We start from the raw sequence: 16,184 nt of genomic DNA on the forward strand, positions 1-16,184 counted from the left end.
ATAAATTGGTGTGCATTGCGGACAGATTTTTAGAAGTTGTGTTGTTTTTCTAGAGATGTATAGTATTCCTGCTGAAAATTACAACTAAGACCAACTGCGATTCAATGATGGTTTAATATGGTTTAAACAATTTGACACTTAGCTGGTCTGTGGCTGGTTAAGCTGGTAGAGTAAGCTGGTGGTCAAACTGGTGGAATAGCTGACTATAGGCAGGTCAGCTGGTCGACCAGCTAAAAGTGTAAAACAAAAAAAAACCCAGCATAAACCAGTTTGACCAGGGATCTGTATCACGAAGCAGGATTACTGAGATAGCTGAATAATTTCACTGAGCAAAACCTGGAGCCCTCTCAGAACTGGAACATGGACTGAAGTATAAAAGAGCGATTTTACTCAGCGCAGTAATCCAGCTAACACAATCCTGCTTCATGAGGTACTCCAAGTTTAGGCTGTGTTAAATCACTCGGATTGGTTTAGAAATAAATCTTAGTTGATGAGCACTGCTGTCACAGAACGAAACCAGAGGTTGTTGTCTAGTGTCGCCGTTTGATTATGTCATTATCATATGAACCAATAGAATTTAGTGTCGTCACATCTTGCCTGTCGCCCCCGTAGCGCTCTGTTGTCTCGGAAGCTCTTGCCTAGGCGACGGAAGATCCCGAAGATGGCGGCGGTATCTGGGGTTTCGGTGCAAAGCAACAGTCCGGCAAGAGAGCTTGCTCTTGGGGCACAGTCTGGGGGAACACCGGCGACCGGAGATCGGGTAAAAGCAGAGGAAGGGACTGGTATGTATGTAATCTGTACAATCGGAGCCAATCAGGTTTTCTTAAATTGCATACTTAACGTTAGCTAGCTGGCTAGCTAGCTGCTAGCTAGACTAGAATAGATGGTGGCAGTCATGACGAAACCCAGTTAACGAGGCGACTAGCTAACCACTGTACAGAAGTTGGTTGGCTAACTAGACTTGTTGTGGATGAAAAAGTGCAGCAAAAGTCCGTGTACCATTCTGTAAAGTAAAGTCTGTTGATTACTAAGCTACGGATAAAGTTATTACTTGTTGTAAGTCACTGGTACATAGAGGGAGCTGACGAGCTGGCTGGATTTATTTACAATGGACATCACAGCCGCAGATTCGATTTAATCCAGAACACATGCCACATGTATGGCACGAGAATTCTTCTTTTTCATTGATTTAGCTCGTATTGATAATATGTTATCATAGTATGTGTTCAATGAATTGTGGTAATGAATATGCATTAATATTTAGTCAAATTTTGCATTGACAGACAAGATTCTGTTCACAGGACTGAATTGGAATTGACACTATATGGCATTTTCTATTTCAGGAGTCTGTATGATATAAACAGTCCATTTGATATATTGCATAGCGTAGTAGTGAACAAATTGTCTGTGAGTTTGTAGCAGAGAGAGGCTAACATGCTCTCCCTCTCCGCAGAAGCGGAGAAGCAGAGCCGAGTGAACGTCTTGCTCGAGAAGCTGCACGCCAAGCACAACGCCGCTCGGCCATGGCAGGAGACCAGCAAGGTGGTGCGGCAGGCCATGGTGAGGGGGAGGAGGAGATGGAGAGGGAGGGGGAGGGGATAGGGGTGCTTTCAGGGGGGTGCTGGGTACCCTTGAAAAAAGTACTTAACCTGCAATGCTTTAGTGCAGGGATCATCAACTCTGGCCCTCAAATCCAAATCCAGCCCTGGTTTTCTTTTCTCCCGGGTAATTAGTGCTACTGATTGGCCAGACTGTCTTCACACCTGACTCCCAGGCAAAGGGAGGGTGGAAAACCAGCAGTTCTCGGCCCTCAAGGACCTTCGGTTGCTGATCCCTGCTGTAGTGTATATCCAGCTATATAAATAGATGCTGTGTAAATGCTATGTATGGTTGTGTAAATTGCTTTGGATAAGGGCGCCTACTATATGCCTGTAATGTAATATGTAATATAAGATAATGTAATGCAATGGGTGCTCCGCACCACAATGAGGAAGCGGTTCGGAGGAATGCCCTGGCCATGCTCAAAGGTTCTCCTCCTTGTAGGAGAAGCGCGGAGTGATGAATGCTGCCGGACACCAGCTCCTTCTCACCTGCCTGGAGACGCTGCAGAGAGCGCTGAAGGGTGAGAGAAAACGGAGGGAGGGAAGAAAAGGAGGACAGAAGCCTGGGGATTAATACGAGTCATTCTCACCTCAGATTGCATAGTCTGCCAAAACAGCAAAAATGTGTATATTTAGCAAATCTGAAAATGCTTTGACTCCTACAAATATTGCAATTCCCTTGTTTCTCTTTCATTTTGCCTGGCATTTTCAGAGCACTGTAAATAAACGTCCTTGCGCTTGCAATTTGCTGTGGCGGTGCCATTGTTTTTGTGTTACCAGTCCTAAGGCTCCTTGACTGTGTTTATAATGCCAGTATAAGACTGGGAAGACCTAGCTGCTCACCAGTTCCCCTTCTCTTTCTCACAGTGTCCTCACTGCCGTCCATGACCGATCGCCTGGAGTCCATCGCTCGACAGAACGGGTAAGCATCGTCCCTGCAGCCACCCCACACCCCCCTCGCTTTTTGTCCTGTTGTGTTTGTGCCGAGTTTGACCCAGTGCGGTTGAATAGTGAGTTGTAACCGTGCTCTCCGTGCCTCCCTCTCCTGTCTCTCCAATAGGCTAGGCTCCCACCTGAGCCATTCTGGGACGGAGTGCTACATCACCTCCGACATGTTCTACGTGGAGGTGCAGCTGGACGCCGGGGGACAGTTGGTGGACGTGAAGGTGGCGCATCATGGAGAGAACCCCGCGGTGAGTACAAAGAAAGGACAGGGGTGGAGAAATTCCAAAGAGATTGGGACAAAGTATGCACAGTAAAGCCCTGTGCGAGGACCCTTAAATATGTCCTTAGTGGAGCTGTGCTGTGGACAAAGAAAGGAAATGGGGGACTGATTTGTGGTAGATATTTTCAAGGTTCCCACTTGTCCTGGAAAACCTTGAAAACCTGGAAATTTATTGACCAGTTTTCCAGTCATGGAAAACACCTGGAAAATGAGAAAATTTGAAAAATGTTCTGGAAATATTTGTGAGGTCCTGGGAAATTGTAGTCTAGGCTATAAGTCAAGCTATTAAACAGTATATTTAGAGCTGAGATTTCATATTTTTCTGTATTTTTCTCCGCTTTTCTCATTAGTTGCTGAGGTTACACGGCAGCACAATGGTCTCTGCGTGGTACATGGCACACAGATTTAATTTCCTTTATGCAATCTGCAAGTAAACATGAACGTTTTGAATGGTTATGGTACTTGCACATTGCCCCCCCTGTTCATTGTGGTCTCCTTCTCTCTTTTTCTGGTGTGACAGAGCTGTCCAGAGCTGGTTCAACATCTCAGGTAGGGACTTGTGAAAGTATATAGCCATGTTCATTGTCTGAAGAATAACCCTGTTTCACCAACTTCTATTCCGCCGTGGTTATCTTGTCCTTGTAAATTATTATCATTTCTTAAAGCTGAAGTTTATAGTAAGCTGGGGTTTTTTATGCTTTCTTTTCTCAGAGAGAAAAACTTTGAAGAGTTCTCCAAACATCTCAAGGGTTTGGTCAACTTGTATAAGCTTCCTGGAGACAAGTGAGTCCTGCCATAGCTGTGCCCCCGTGCTTTTTTCTACCAGAAACCAGAGTCGCTGGGACATATGAAATTTTACATATTAAGATTTCCATATATACTATGGAAATATACTTGCAAAATTATGCTCTTTCGTAGAAAATTTGTATACCTTGAGAATTTGTACTATGAACATAGTTCACAATAATTTGATATGCTTTTACCCGGAGTGCTGTTACACAGAACGCATGAGGCACTGTTGATTCAACTGTAGGTGTAAAAGGGCCTTGAGTCTATATAGACTGATTGCAATAGATTAATTGTGCTTCTGCCGAGTGTTCATCCCTGGAACTTTAATGGTCGTAACCATTTTGGTATGTTGTAATTCAGTGAGTTTACAAACCACGCACTCTTATGACATTCAGATCATGTGATATCTCATTTAAGGGGAAGTTGCCATCGTCGGGAAAGTTGGGTTGAGAATTTGTCAGCACCGAGCGAGCAGTCGTCTGAGAGTAGTGTTGGGTGGAAATCCCCTGCTTTCATATCGTGATTGTCTTTACAGTACTTCTTTATTTGCTATTTGTTTTTGACGTGCTGTGCACTGCGGTTCTTAAAATGGCCGTTCCTTTCCCTCCCCTCTTGCTCCTTCCGTGCAGTAAGCTGAAAACCAAGATGTACCTGGCGCTGCAGTCTCTGGAGCTGGACCTCACCAAGATGATGCACATGTTCAGGTGCTCCCGCAGTCGTCCGCTCGCTCGTCATCTGCACGCACGCTTGTGCAACGGCCATTTTGTTTTTCAGTCTGTCTCTATGGCGTTTTACCCATCTGTGCCCTGGTGTGTCTCTCTCACCGTACCTGTTGTCGGCGCTAGGCTCAGTTAAGGCCTGGAGTGAATGTTTATGCATTAAATCACCAGCGGATTGCTCATCGGGTGTCGAAATGTGTGGTGAATAGGAAAAGAATTGTGCAGAATGTTGCATTTTTCTCATCAATATTCAAGAAGAAGAACCCTGCATAAAAGAAGAGATAATTTGTTTATATTCCTGTCAGAGAGTGTGAATAGATTGATTCACAGTGAGTTGTAATTTACGCAGGAAAAAAAACATTTACTCTCAGGCGCCATAAATAGTTTTCATTTAATATAGTACTTGGTGGAATGTTAAATTGATCAATATACACAACCTTTGTGTTTGCTAGTCTGCTATGTGTTGTGTCCTAATTTTTGTGTTCTTGTGTTACAGGTTGGCCACAAATGCAAACACAGTAGAGACCATTCTACATGGCAGTGTGGGTCTGTTGACTGCTCGGAGTGGAGGTACTTGCACCCCACACAAAACATAATTGAATATCCTAAACTGCAGAAATCCTGTGTACATACTGACTGAACTCTTCTGCACCATGCAGCCCTAAATCAAAGCACGCTAAGCACATTGCACATTTACTGCACTCAACATCAAACTGACAATCATAACCAAAACCCAGCACACAAAATTCACCATTATAATATTGATCTAAATGCAACATAACGAAATTACACCCTTTGAAGTGCTGACAAATATGTGAACAGTGTTGAAGGAATCTGTTATATACCGCATGCCTATCACCTGTCTCCACTGTCTCTCTTTCTCTCTCACCCACATACACACATTAACAGACCTCACTACACCACACCATAAAATAGAATTTTATTTGAATAGGTATGTTTACATACACCCATAAGAAATGCTTATACAGTATCTGCAGCTAAGATAAGGTGTGGCCATATCTAGTCATATGTACATGACCTTTGACCTTTAAAAGTAGTTGTGGTTTAACGGGGGCGTTTGTTTATCATGTGCAGCCATGGCTGATTCACGTCGCCTCTTGCAGGTCATCTGGTGTCCCTGCAGTGTTACGTGTCGCCGTACGACGTGTTTGAGGAGGGGACGGGAGCACTGCTCAACTTCACTGACTCTACTGGTTAGTCTGAGCGGGGGGAATGACATGCTTATTGATACTATGTACCTATTATCTGAAGGTAATGGTTGCTGTCATTGATAGCCCCCCTCTCTCTCTCTCTCTCTTATCTTTGTTTTCCACAGTCCCTCGCTCTCTGGGCGTCAGCGTGTCGGTGACTGTAGAAGGAACCTGCTCTGTGTACAAGCTCCCCATCGCGCCGCTGATTACAGGCTCTCATCCAGTGGACAATAAAGGGTATATAACGCGGTCAAGTCGTGTTGTAATACCATAGGCCTTGTATCTCAATAGCCTGTTTTTAGGTGTTGTAATTTTGTTCTAACGTGGTACTATGTGGAATTGAATGTGTATATTGACAACCGGGGTGAACATGAGCAAAAATAAGATCTTTTTCTCTATTATGCAAGCACCTTCAACAGCATATTTATTTGCAAAGTTCTCACAGTCGATAATCGAAAGTTTTCGAATTGGTAGCTGTATCACTGGGGAAAGTGTAGTTTAAGAAGAGAAAGAGATTGTCCATTTAGAGCAGAGCACCATTTTTCAAGCAGGAACTCGAGGTCTCAAAATGAGTTCTCCATGTGGCAGCTTCATAGAAGCGTAACTCTATATTGCATGTACTTGGTGAAGAGAAAGAACACTCTGGCATTTCTTCTCCTCTATGCTGCTACATGCTCACCAAAATGTTTGAAAGACGACTTGCTGCCTGTTGAAGTAAAATAAATTGCTCTGCCTCGTGGCTGAAATGTGAACTGAGGTAAACGTGGTCTCCCCAGAGACCCTGCTATGGTCAAGCCAGGCTATGACTTTTGCCATGGGTAGACAAGGGCTCTGCTGTCATTCCCTACACCTGCTGCCTGCACTGCTATTTTAACTCACTTCTTAATACATTTGGCCATTGCCTGTCTAGTGTAATTGCTTTCATTTTGTTTCTTTCACTTGTCTTTTTGTTTTAAGAAACGTGATTTTTGGATTGCTAGCTAATGTTAACTGATAGCAGCCTAGCACCACAAAAGGAAGTTAGCTAACCTATGTCATGACATGACAAAGGTCAACATGATGCTGATTGGCTTTGAATTGATCAAAGCATTTTCACAATGCGAATGGATGCAATGCAGTCAGACAGTTTAAATGATTTTGAAAAAAATGAAATGTTGTTGGGGTCCTGCATAGCTAACATTTAATTTCTCTCTCGATTTCTTCCTCACACACACACACACACTCAGGACTCCCTCCTTCTCCTCTGTGACAAACTCCAACTGTGTTGACCTGCCGGCCTGTTTCTTCCTCAAAATGAACCGGCCCACCCCGTTCTCGCTGTCCTTCATACAGAGGATGGGAAACACCACAGGTGAGAGGAACGAGTGGTTGGGGACGTCCGTGCTAAAGAGTCAGGGAAGGTTACCGTTGGAATTGCCTTGTGTGGGCACGCGGTCATTGAAAGACTGATCGGCGATCACAAGTAGGGCCGCCGTGTGTTTTGATGTGGTTGCGTGGAGACCCAATGGTGGTTTATGAAAGGGAAATTGTGGCTGTGGGCCTGTCTTGTGGCGGTTTTGCATTTACGGGCTGAAATTGGTTGTGTCTGTGTACGACTGTCTTAAAGCTGCAGTATGTAAGTTTATTTTAGAATTATATCAGGGAATGGGCATGTTTAATTGGCAGCAATCATAGAAAGAGCTGCAGTGAGAGAAACCCAGCACCGTACACTGTATTTATACCCTCAAATTGTATTTATACCCTCAAATTAAGTGTTCAAAAACCAGGGAATTGGCCCAAGTTTTTGTTTACAAAACAAAGTGGTTTGCAACTTAAAACAACCGAAGACATAGGTTGGTTCACATCGTGAACCAATCGACAATGAGACTGACCTTGCGTGTTCACATAAAAATAAACATAGCTGTTGAGAAAGAAAGAAAGAGCTTCACCAATGGCGGAGCTTTTATTATTTCTGCTGGACTGGTTGGCCTAAATTTCAACATTAATTTACCTGTACTTTCTGCCTTCCAGCCAGTTAAGTTGTCTTCAATGAATTTAGCCACCGAAGTAGCCTGGTAGCTATTATTCATAACATTACTTAATTTGGCACCTAGTTCTTGGAAGAATGGAAGGTTTGCTAATGTTATCTGTGTGGTAGGTAAAGGCTAGGCTAGATAGGTAAGCTGATATTGACTGTCGGTAGATCATGTTAGCTAGAACCTTCTAAAACCCTGCTTGCCAACTGTCTGTACGACCTGACTCCCAAAGGGTCCTATATCAGAGCTAAAGCTGCCCCAACACATGCTCTGCTACATAACTGTTTGACTTGCCAATGTAGCTAGTAACCTACAAAAACAGCCTGTGCAGTGTCGAAAGGCTTTGAGTGTATCGGAATCCCAATTCAGAACTCTGCTGGACATTTTACAATTGTACCTTTCTGAAAGTACTGTCCTGACAGCAGAATTCTGCTCTCAGAAAGGTCCTATCGTAGAACGTCCAGTAGACTACCGAATTGGGGCTAGGTGTATTGGGTAACTGTTAGTCTGGGATAGAGATTGGCCTTTGTTCAGCAATTCTGCTACATATATAAAAATATTTTGCTAACGGTAGCTACGGGGAACCCTCAGGTAGATCGCTAACTTTAGATTGGCTTTAGTGAACTTAGCAAAATCATCACTTTGTTTGCTACTGAACTCGGTGACTAAATGGAAAATGTTTATGACATAATTGGTAAGCTCTGGAACAACAAGAGATTTTGTTGTTTCACTTGGACTGTTGGAGCTGACATTCTTAGTGTAGCTGATGTTCGCATGTCTGTAATCCTGCGATCCTCCTTGCCGAGGAGTCGTAGGGAGATGTTGTTCATGACGAGGTATGTGGAGAAACAAGGAGGTGAGGGTGTGTCTGTTTCTCTGTGGGCAGGGCCAACGGGTGTTATGATTTTCAAGATGTTTTCACAACATAGTGACTGTGGAGAAAGTTGCCCACTGCAGCTTTAACGTAATGGAGTATAGGGCAAACGTGACCATTGCCAGGTTGCCGGTGGATTTAGCGTGCAACATGGAGATGTTTTGTAGCACGTAAGCGCGGGTTGAGAGTGTTGCGCTGCACTCCTTTCAGGTATCCCCGTGTTTGAGAGCGCTCCTCCGCTGGCGCCCCTCTACGAGCTGATCGTACAGAGCCAGCTGCAGGAGGAAGGGGGGGGTGCCCTGCCCCCCCACACGCACGCCATGCGCTTCTACGCGGTGAGTGCTTCTCCAGCCTGCTATCGGTCTGCTTACCGAGGCTCGTCGTCCTCTTCGGTCCTCTGAGGTAATCGGGTAGCGTGCTCAGCTAACAGATCTGAATGACTTTGTTTTGTCTGCGTTGCTCTCGCCATTTTACAGAATTATGGGTGTGAAAAATGCAATAGAATCTGAACTCCTGGACCCTGTATCCAGCTTAGACATTTTTCCCAGTGGAATGAATGTACCCCACTGTCTGAGTTTAATTCTCACCATGTAGGTGCCCACTGGTGAACTTCTGGCCTCCATTGCAGTAACTGTGTAGCTCAGCTGGTGGCCTGCAGGATAGATTGAGGACGTTGCAGTGATTGGAAGGGATTACAGTTATGACTGGGCACTGGGCATTCCAAATTGGTAAAAATGAGAATGGGGGGGAAAAAGGAATAAACAGTATATTCTGGCACTGCTCTTGCTACTTGGCTGTGAGTCCATGCTAATCATAGAAATCAATAAATAACTAACAGCACAGACTTGCCACAATAATAGCTGGCTGTATTATAATATTGGTATTGATCCCAGCTTTGTGTGTAAACTTCAGTTCTTTCCCCTGATTTCCCTGTCTTGTCTCTCTCCCCCAGTCCCTGCCTGGCCAGCAGCACTGTTACTTCCTGAACCGTGACGCGCCGGTGCAGGATGGACGCTGCCTGCAGGGGGCGCTGGTGTCCAAGATCCCCTTCCGGCACCCGGCTCAGGTGCCAGCGCTGCTGGACGTCATCCGACACCAGGCCGCGTACAACACGCTCATCGGGAGCTGCGTCAAACGCACCCTCATCAAGGAAGGCACGTGTCCCTCTCCGCGCCACCCCCGGTCACAGGCACAGTCATGGACACCCGCAGCAATGCTAATATTAGCCGTTACGCAGACATGCTGGTACAGAAACATACTGTGACATCAGTACAAACACCAGTGTCCGTGCATTCCAAAAAAAAGCACTTATTCGTTGTGTTACTACACATGAGAATTTGCACACTAGTAGTTCTCTAACATTTCAAATCATTCTGGATTACAGCATCTGCTAAGTGAATGTACTATGGTAATAGGAAGAGTAGGATTAGGTGCTTTTAGAGATTCACTTCCTGCTGCAAGTAATCCACATAATGGTAGTTTATTGCACTTACTACTCACAGGGATTTAGTGGACGAATGAGTGTTGTGAATGCTGCAGCTTCAGGTGTTACTCTTGAATGAATGAATAGGTAGGTGGTGAATAATTGAATGGGTGTCCTGTTCTTGTAGACACGCCTGGGCTTCTGCAGTTTGAGGTGTGTCCTCTGACGGACTCGAGCTTCAGCGTGTCCTTCCAGCACCCAGTCAACGAATCCCTGGTCTGCGGTAAGGATCTCATCACGCGCTGCGTCGTCACTTGCACTCCCACACTTTCTAATACTTTCGTCCACACGTACACTCACCCTGACACTCCCAGGCACACTCATACACAAACACTCACTCGCAGTTGTACACAGATAATCATTTGCACAGATTCTCACTGCACCACTGTTTCATGAGTTTCTACCCACAGTCCTCATACCACCCTGTCACTCTCACTTCAGATCTGTTACAGTGTCTTTTTAAAGATAATTTGGAATTATTTGAGAATGTTTAATCAGTTTTTTCTTTTGTCTCCCTATTGGTTTTCTCTCTTTCTTGGTTACTTCCTCTTGCTCTATTTCTTTTCCTGTCCTTTTCCCTCTTTCTATCTGCAGTGGTAATGGAGGTGCTTGACTCAAGGCAGGTGTCTTGTAAGCTCTACAAGGGCTTGTCTGATGCTCTCATCTGCACTGACGACTTCATTACCAAGGTGGTCCAGAGGTGTGGCTTCCTTCCTTGTTTTTATTGGACCGATTCCATTCACCGCTGAACTTGGTCGCACCTGTCTTTAGCGTCTCCAGCCGCTTCAGCATTCCCTGTCCAGTCCTCGTATTGGGCCGTTTGGAAGTTGGCCAGGAAGACCGGGTTGCATGCCTTCTCACATTCTGCCTGTTTCCCTCCAGGTGCATGTCCATCCCCGTGACCATGCGGGCCATCCGCCGCAAGGCCGAGACCATCCAGGCTGACACCCCGGCCCTGTCGCTGATAGCCGAAACCGTGGAGGACATGGTGAAGAGGAACCTGCCTCCTGCCGGCAGCCCCGGCTGCGGCATGGGCACGGGCGGCGGCGGCGGTGGCGGAAACGCAATGGGCCTCCCCGGGCCCTCAGGGGGCAACACACCCACGGGAGGAAGCGGTGGGGGTGGTGCCGGGGGAGGTGGCTCGTTCTCTGGCCCGATTACATCGTTGTTCAATATGCCACGGGGCTCTGGGTCTGGGGGGGAGGGTATGGGCCAGGTTGGAGGCGGGGGGCAACAGCAGCAGCTACAGCAGCAACAACAGCAGCAGCAGCAAAGCCATGGGGATGACTTCAGCAAAGTGACCCAGAACCCCATCCTAACCAGCCTGCTGCAGATCACAGGAAGTGTGGGCTCAAGCCCCACCCCTCAAGCTCCATCTTCAGGGTCCCAGCCCCACCAGACCCCACCCCTCACATCCTCCCCTGCCAGCAACACCAAGAACCACCCCATGCTGATGAACCTGCTGAAGGACAACCCCTCCCAGGACTTCACTACCCTCTACAGCTCAAGCCCCCTGGAGAGGCAGAATTCATCCTCTGGATCGCCCCGTACTGACACTGCTGGTGCCGCGACTGGCAGCAAAGGTAAGAAGAAGCGCCCGAGAGGGGCAGAAAAAGGCGGGGCAGTTGCGGGAGGGATGGGACTGAAGCAGCAGCAGCAGCAGGGCGGAGGGATGCAACAGCACCACCACCCTCACCACCCCACTGAAGATGACTTCCACCGCGAACTCTTCTCCATGGACGTGGACTCCCAGAACATCTTCGACGTCAACCTGCCGGGGGACGGGCTAGACACTCCCCACAGCATCACTCCCGCGCCCAGCCAGTGTGGGACGCCACCGGCTGGCCCCGGGGTGCCGTACCACGCCCAGCCACACTCCCAGTCGCAGTCCCAGCCGCAACAGCCCCCAGGATCCAGCCTCCCTCGCATGGTTCGGCTGTCCAGCTCTGACAGCATCGGGGCAGACATTAACGAGATCCTCTCCGACCTCCCAGAGCAGGCAGCGAAAGGGGGCAGCGGCAGCCATGGTCAGCACCACCTGGGTGGGGAGGAAGGGGGACCCCTAGGCACCCCTTTGCGAGATTCCTCCAGTTCGGGTCAGGGGAGCGCAGTGTTTGAGTCCGACCTGTTCAATGCCGGCAGCAATGAGAATCCCTTTGGCGACCCAGCAGAACTCATTGCCGAGGCAGCCACTGCAGCCACGCCAACCAGTGACTCCTCCTCCACTAACTTCTTCCCCGATGCTGTAGACTTCAATCCCGAGCTCTTAGCTGGACAGGGTTTCCCTCCAGCCTACTTTGACGACAGCCCCTCCAGTCCAAATGAAGACCTGGACCTTGTGAAGAGCTTTGGCGGGAGCAGCCAGCAGAACACACCATCGGGCACTCCCCAGAACCCCACCCCGCATGGCCGCAGCACTCCTGACCCTTCCCTCAAGGACCCTTTTGACATGGGTATGGTTTTTGGGAGCGGCGGCGGAGGGGGCAAGCCGTTGCTCGGTCCGACCCCCGACCTGGGAGACCCCCACTCCTCTCATTCGGGGGGTGGGCAGAGTCCTCTCATGATGGGCATGGGAGGGGGGGGCAGCGATTTTAAAAGCGCCGACTCTAAGGCCAAGCAGCAGCAGGTGATGCGGGGGAAGGAGGACAACGGCAGTGGGGGCAGCTCGGGGTTAGGTATGACAGGGGGGAGCTCATCTGATGCCAAACAGGCTAAGCGCAGCCGCACCCCCTCCAGCGAGGGAAAGCCAAAAGACAAGCCGCCCAAGCGCAAGAAGATGGACCCGGATGGAAAGTCACCGTCACACAGCTCAGGGGGCCGGCCCTATACGCCACCGAGTGGGAGTGCAGGTTCAGGAGGGTCTGTGGGTGGAGGAGGATCCAAATCTCCTGGAAGCTCTGGGCGGTCACAGACGCCCCCTGGGGGTGCCACACCACCAATACCCAAAATCACCATTCAGATTCCTAAACTGTCAGGGGGTAAGACCTCTTCCCACGGGGGGTACACCTCCAGTAGCTCAGCGGGAGGAGGTACGGGGGGGACGGGGGTCAGTGGTGGAAGTAAGAGCCATCATTCCCACTCTTCCTCCTCATCCTCGGGCAAAATGAAGGCTAAGTCTGAGGGCTCCATGGGACAGAGCAGCAGCTCAAAGCCAGGTGGCGGAGGAGGAAGTGGAGGAGGGAGCTCACAGTCGAAGGGTTCCTCCCAGGGGCTGGGTGTAGGCAAACCTGGCTCCTCCCCCATAACAAAGCATGGATTGTCAGGGACTGGAAGTGGGGGCAGTGGAGGAGGAAGTGGGAGCAAGATGAAACCTCAAGGGGGCAAGCCACCTGGGTCCCTCATCAACCCAAACATCAAGCCCAACATTTCTCCTTCACACTCCCGTTCCAGTGGCTCTGACAAGCTCTCCTCTCCCATGAAGCTCCAGCAGACTCAGGTCCCTGGTACGCCCCCGTCCTCCAAGGCCAAATCTCCAATGGGATCTGGAGGCGGTGGCTCAGGAGGATCCAAGTCTGCCTCTGGGGGTGGGATGGGGTCTCAGAAGCAGCTGGGTGGAGGTTCTTCCTCTGGGTCCTCCTCCTCTTCCTCATCCTCTTCCAGTTCCTCTTCGTCCTCCGGCTCTATGTCCTTCTCTGCTGGGTCCCAGTCCCAGTATGGTGGGAGTGGAGGTGGGGGAGGTGGTGGAGGTGGAGGTGGAGGGGGTGGGAATAACCCAAATGTCAAGGGAAAGTCTCCTAGCCGCAACAAAAAGCCATCCCTAACTGCCGTCATCGACAAATTGAAAGGTGCTGGAGGGGGTGGAGTAGGGGGTGAAGAGGGCAGTGAAGGAGGTTGTGGTGGTGGGGGAGGAGGTGGAGGGGTTAGAGGTCCCCCTAATATTGTACCTCAGCCATCTAAGCATGGGATGTCATCGCAGGGTGGAGATTACCTGAGCAAGCGAGAGAAGGTGGAGAAAGAGGGGAAGTCTAAGGTGTCAATGTCAGGGGTTGGCTCAGGAGACAAGAAGCCACTGGACTCCAAAGGTGGAGGTGTGGGCAGCACCGGTGTGGCCAAGATCATCATCAGCAAACATGATGGGGGTTCACCCAGTATCAAGACCACGGTGACCCTCCAGAAGCCAGGCGAGGGGTCTGGCGATGCCATGCGCTCCCAGCACTCTGGCCTCAAAGCTTCGCCCTTCAGTGGGTCCACGCCCAAGCATGATCGCTCCTCTCCCAGTCACAGTCGTTCCCCAGGGTACACGCCTCTGAACCCCGACAGCGAGAGCGAATCTGGAAGCAGCTCGGTGGCAGAGAAGTCCCACCAGAACAGCCCCAGCTCCGACGACGACCAGGCCTTGCGGCCCTTGCAGCCTCCGCTGGAGTACATGAGCTCGGCACCAGTCAGCTCCGGGGAGAAGCACAAGAAGCACAAGAAGGAGAAGAAAAAGCAGAAGGAGAGGGAGCGCGAGAGGGACCGGGACAGAGACCGAGAGCGAGATAAGGAAAAAAAGAAGTCGTCGTCATCCTGCACCACCTCCTCGCACCCCATGAAAGGCGACAGCTGGTCTCGGTCGCCTATTTCGGCTCCTGACCCCTCCCTGTCTATGCTGGGGTCGGATCGACCAGCCCGACCCAGCCCCGCCTACCTGCGGACTGAAGACGATGACCTCATGGATTCTGCCCTCACTGGCAACCTCGAACCTTTCAAATAGAGGCAGCTTTTCATCACTGTGTAGCCCACCCATCTTCACACCGTGCAGTTGTATGGGGGTAGGCTTTAAGCTCATCTGAAAATCCTGTTTTGTTACTTAGGGTGGCAATAGCAGGTTTTCTGCTCCGTCATGAAACAAAGACAGGCGGGGAATATTCCCACAAGCCATCTGTGTTAAACAGGCCAGCCAAAGTTGTTCTTAAGGTGTGAGGGGGAAGGGTCATCTTTCCAGGTCTTTCCCTTTTGTTTTCCATTCAGAGAGTGATGGAGCCTTTGGAATTAGAATTAGAAGTACTACGATGAGAATTTTTTAAACCCCCTTCATAATTAGTGTGGCCAATTTAAAAACAGGACAGTGTTTTAGACAGTATATGGACAACCACTGTGCTGGAATTAAGTTGAGAGAGCAGCCTGTTACTATGTAATCGCTGTGAATCTAATCAGGATAACTGTAAGACCCATTGAATGAAATGTGTTCATTAAGGGAGTTTTTATTATTATTATTATTTTTTTTTATTTTTTATTTTTTTTTAATCTCTCCCAGTGTTGCCAATTTTTTCTGCACTGTGATAACTCAAGTGTATGGTACTCTCAGCTAATAATGATACTAAATATCAGATTTAGTAGTTTTTTTTGTTGTTGTATTTTTAGTCAGGAGAGCTTTCATCAAAATACTACTGAATGATTCTCTATTTTTTTTAAAAACTAGCATGCTGTCATATGAAAAAAAAAAGAAGTTTTTTTATTTTAGTTTTTCTCCCTTTTCCCAGACATTTATTTCAAGGCTTGTATAGTTTATGTTAGCAAAATTATTGTACAGTGTTAAAGGCTTTTAAGCCCCCTCCCCCCTCCCCATGTAATTTCAATGTCAACAGAGGTTTTGGATTTTAATACGTAGAATCTTTTATCATGTTACATTTTCCTTTATGCACAGATTTGTGTAAATGATTCTTAAGTATTTTACACTGCTATATCAGCGATATTAAGACTTTTTTATTTTGGAAATGAGTACCTTTACTGGTTTTAATTAAATACTTCATTGCAAAAATCAACATGGGTTTAATGTTTCTCTGAATAGCAGCATCTAACAATCAGCTTTGCACCTTTGGATACCCTATTTTCAAACTGTACCGAAAATCATTGCCATGCGTTCATCACTCACCTAACTATTTTCACTTACACGTTTCATCATATTAATTTCAGCATCAGATAATCTAAAGCAGTCTCTTTGTTTCAATTTCTTTATGAAAGAGCTAACCCTGTTCAACCACCGTGCCTTTGTGTCACAAGATTAATCAATGTGATGAGTTATTTCAAAAATGACCACGTGCACTCATTATTTTTTGGTATAAGTAAAATCACGGGATCTCGTACGGTTACAAAAGCATTTCAGTTATCTGTAGAAATACTGCTGAATGCAGAATATTGTTTCGGATATAACATTTTTACGATTAGCAAACTAGATGTATTTCGAATGACAGTAGCTTATCTTTACCTGTTAATACATGAACATGTAACGCTCAGTCTAATCGTGAGATATTTTACTGAAGAATGGAGAGAAGCTTCTATTTGTGT

The 16,184-nt window shown here is 47.8% G+C and overlaps 1 protein-coding gene across 1 annotated transcript; it reads left to right on the top strand.

Moving 5' to 3' along the window:
- Positions 1 to 602: 602 nt before the first annotated feature.
- med1 (mediator complex subunit 1) lies at positions 603 to 15,661 on the top strand. The gene is made up of 17 exons (XM_064321891.1): positions 603 to 782; positions 1,454 to 1,560; positions 2,044 to 2,122; positions 2,469 to 2,523; positions 2,662 to 2,794; positions 3,347 to 3,375; positions 3,538 to 3,609; positions 4,245 to 4,319; positions 4,831 to 4,904; positions 5,459 to 5,548; positions 5,671 to 5,782; positions 6,772 to 6,896; positions 8,645 to 8,769; positions 9,387 to 9,588; positions 10,045 to 10,140; positions 10,512 to 10,617; positions 10,800 to 15,661. Exons 1-17 carry the CDS (start codon positions 662 to 664, stop codon positions 14,608 to 14,610), a joined length of 5,412 nt encoding a protein of 1,803 aa, XP_064177961.1. The 5' UTR covers positions 603 to 661; the 3' UTR covers positions 14,611 to 15,661.
- The last annotated feature ends 523 nt before the right edge of the window (positions 15,662 to 16,184 follow it).

Source organism: Anguilla rostrata, chromosome 2 (genome assembly GCF_018555375.3).
Source record: "Anguilla rostrata isolate EN2019 chromosome 2, ASM1855537v3, whole genome shotgun sequence".
NCBI classification, from domain to species: Eukaryota; Metazoa; Chordata; class Actinopteri; order Anguilliformes; family Anguillidae; genus Anguilla; species Anguilla rostrata.

Excerpts from the sequence above, each read along its gene's own strand:
- med1 (XM_064321891.1), top strand. The coding sequence starts at position 662 with ATGGCGGCGGTATCTGGGGTTTCGGTGCAAAGCAACAGTCCGGCAAGA. Across the intron at positions 1,561-2,043 it reads AGGTGGTGCGGCAGGCCATG|GAGAAGCGCGGAGTGATGAA; the intron begins GTGAGGGGGAGG and ends TCCTCCTTGTAG. Across the intron at positions 5,783-6,771 it reads CATCCAGTGGACAATAAAGG|GACTCCCTCCTTCTCCTCTG; the intron begins GTATATAACGCG and ends ACACACACTCAG.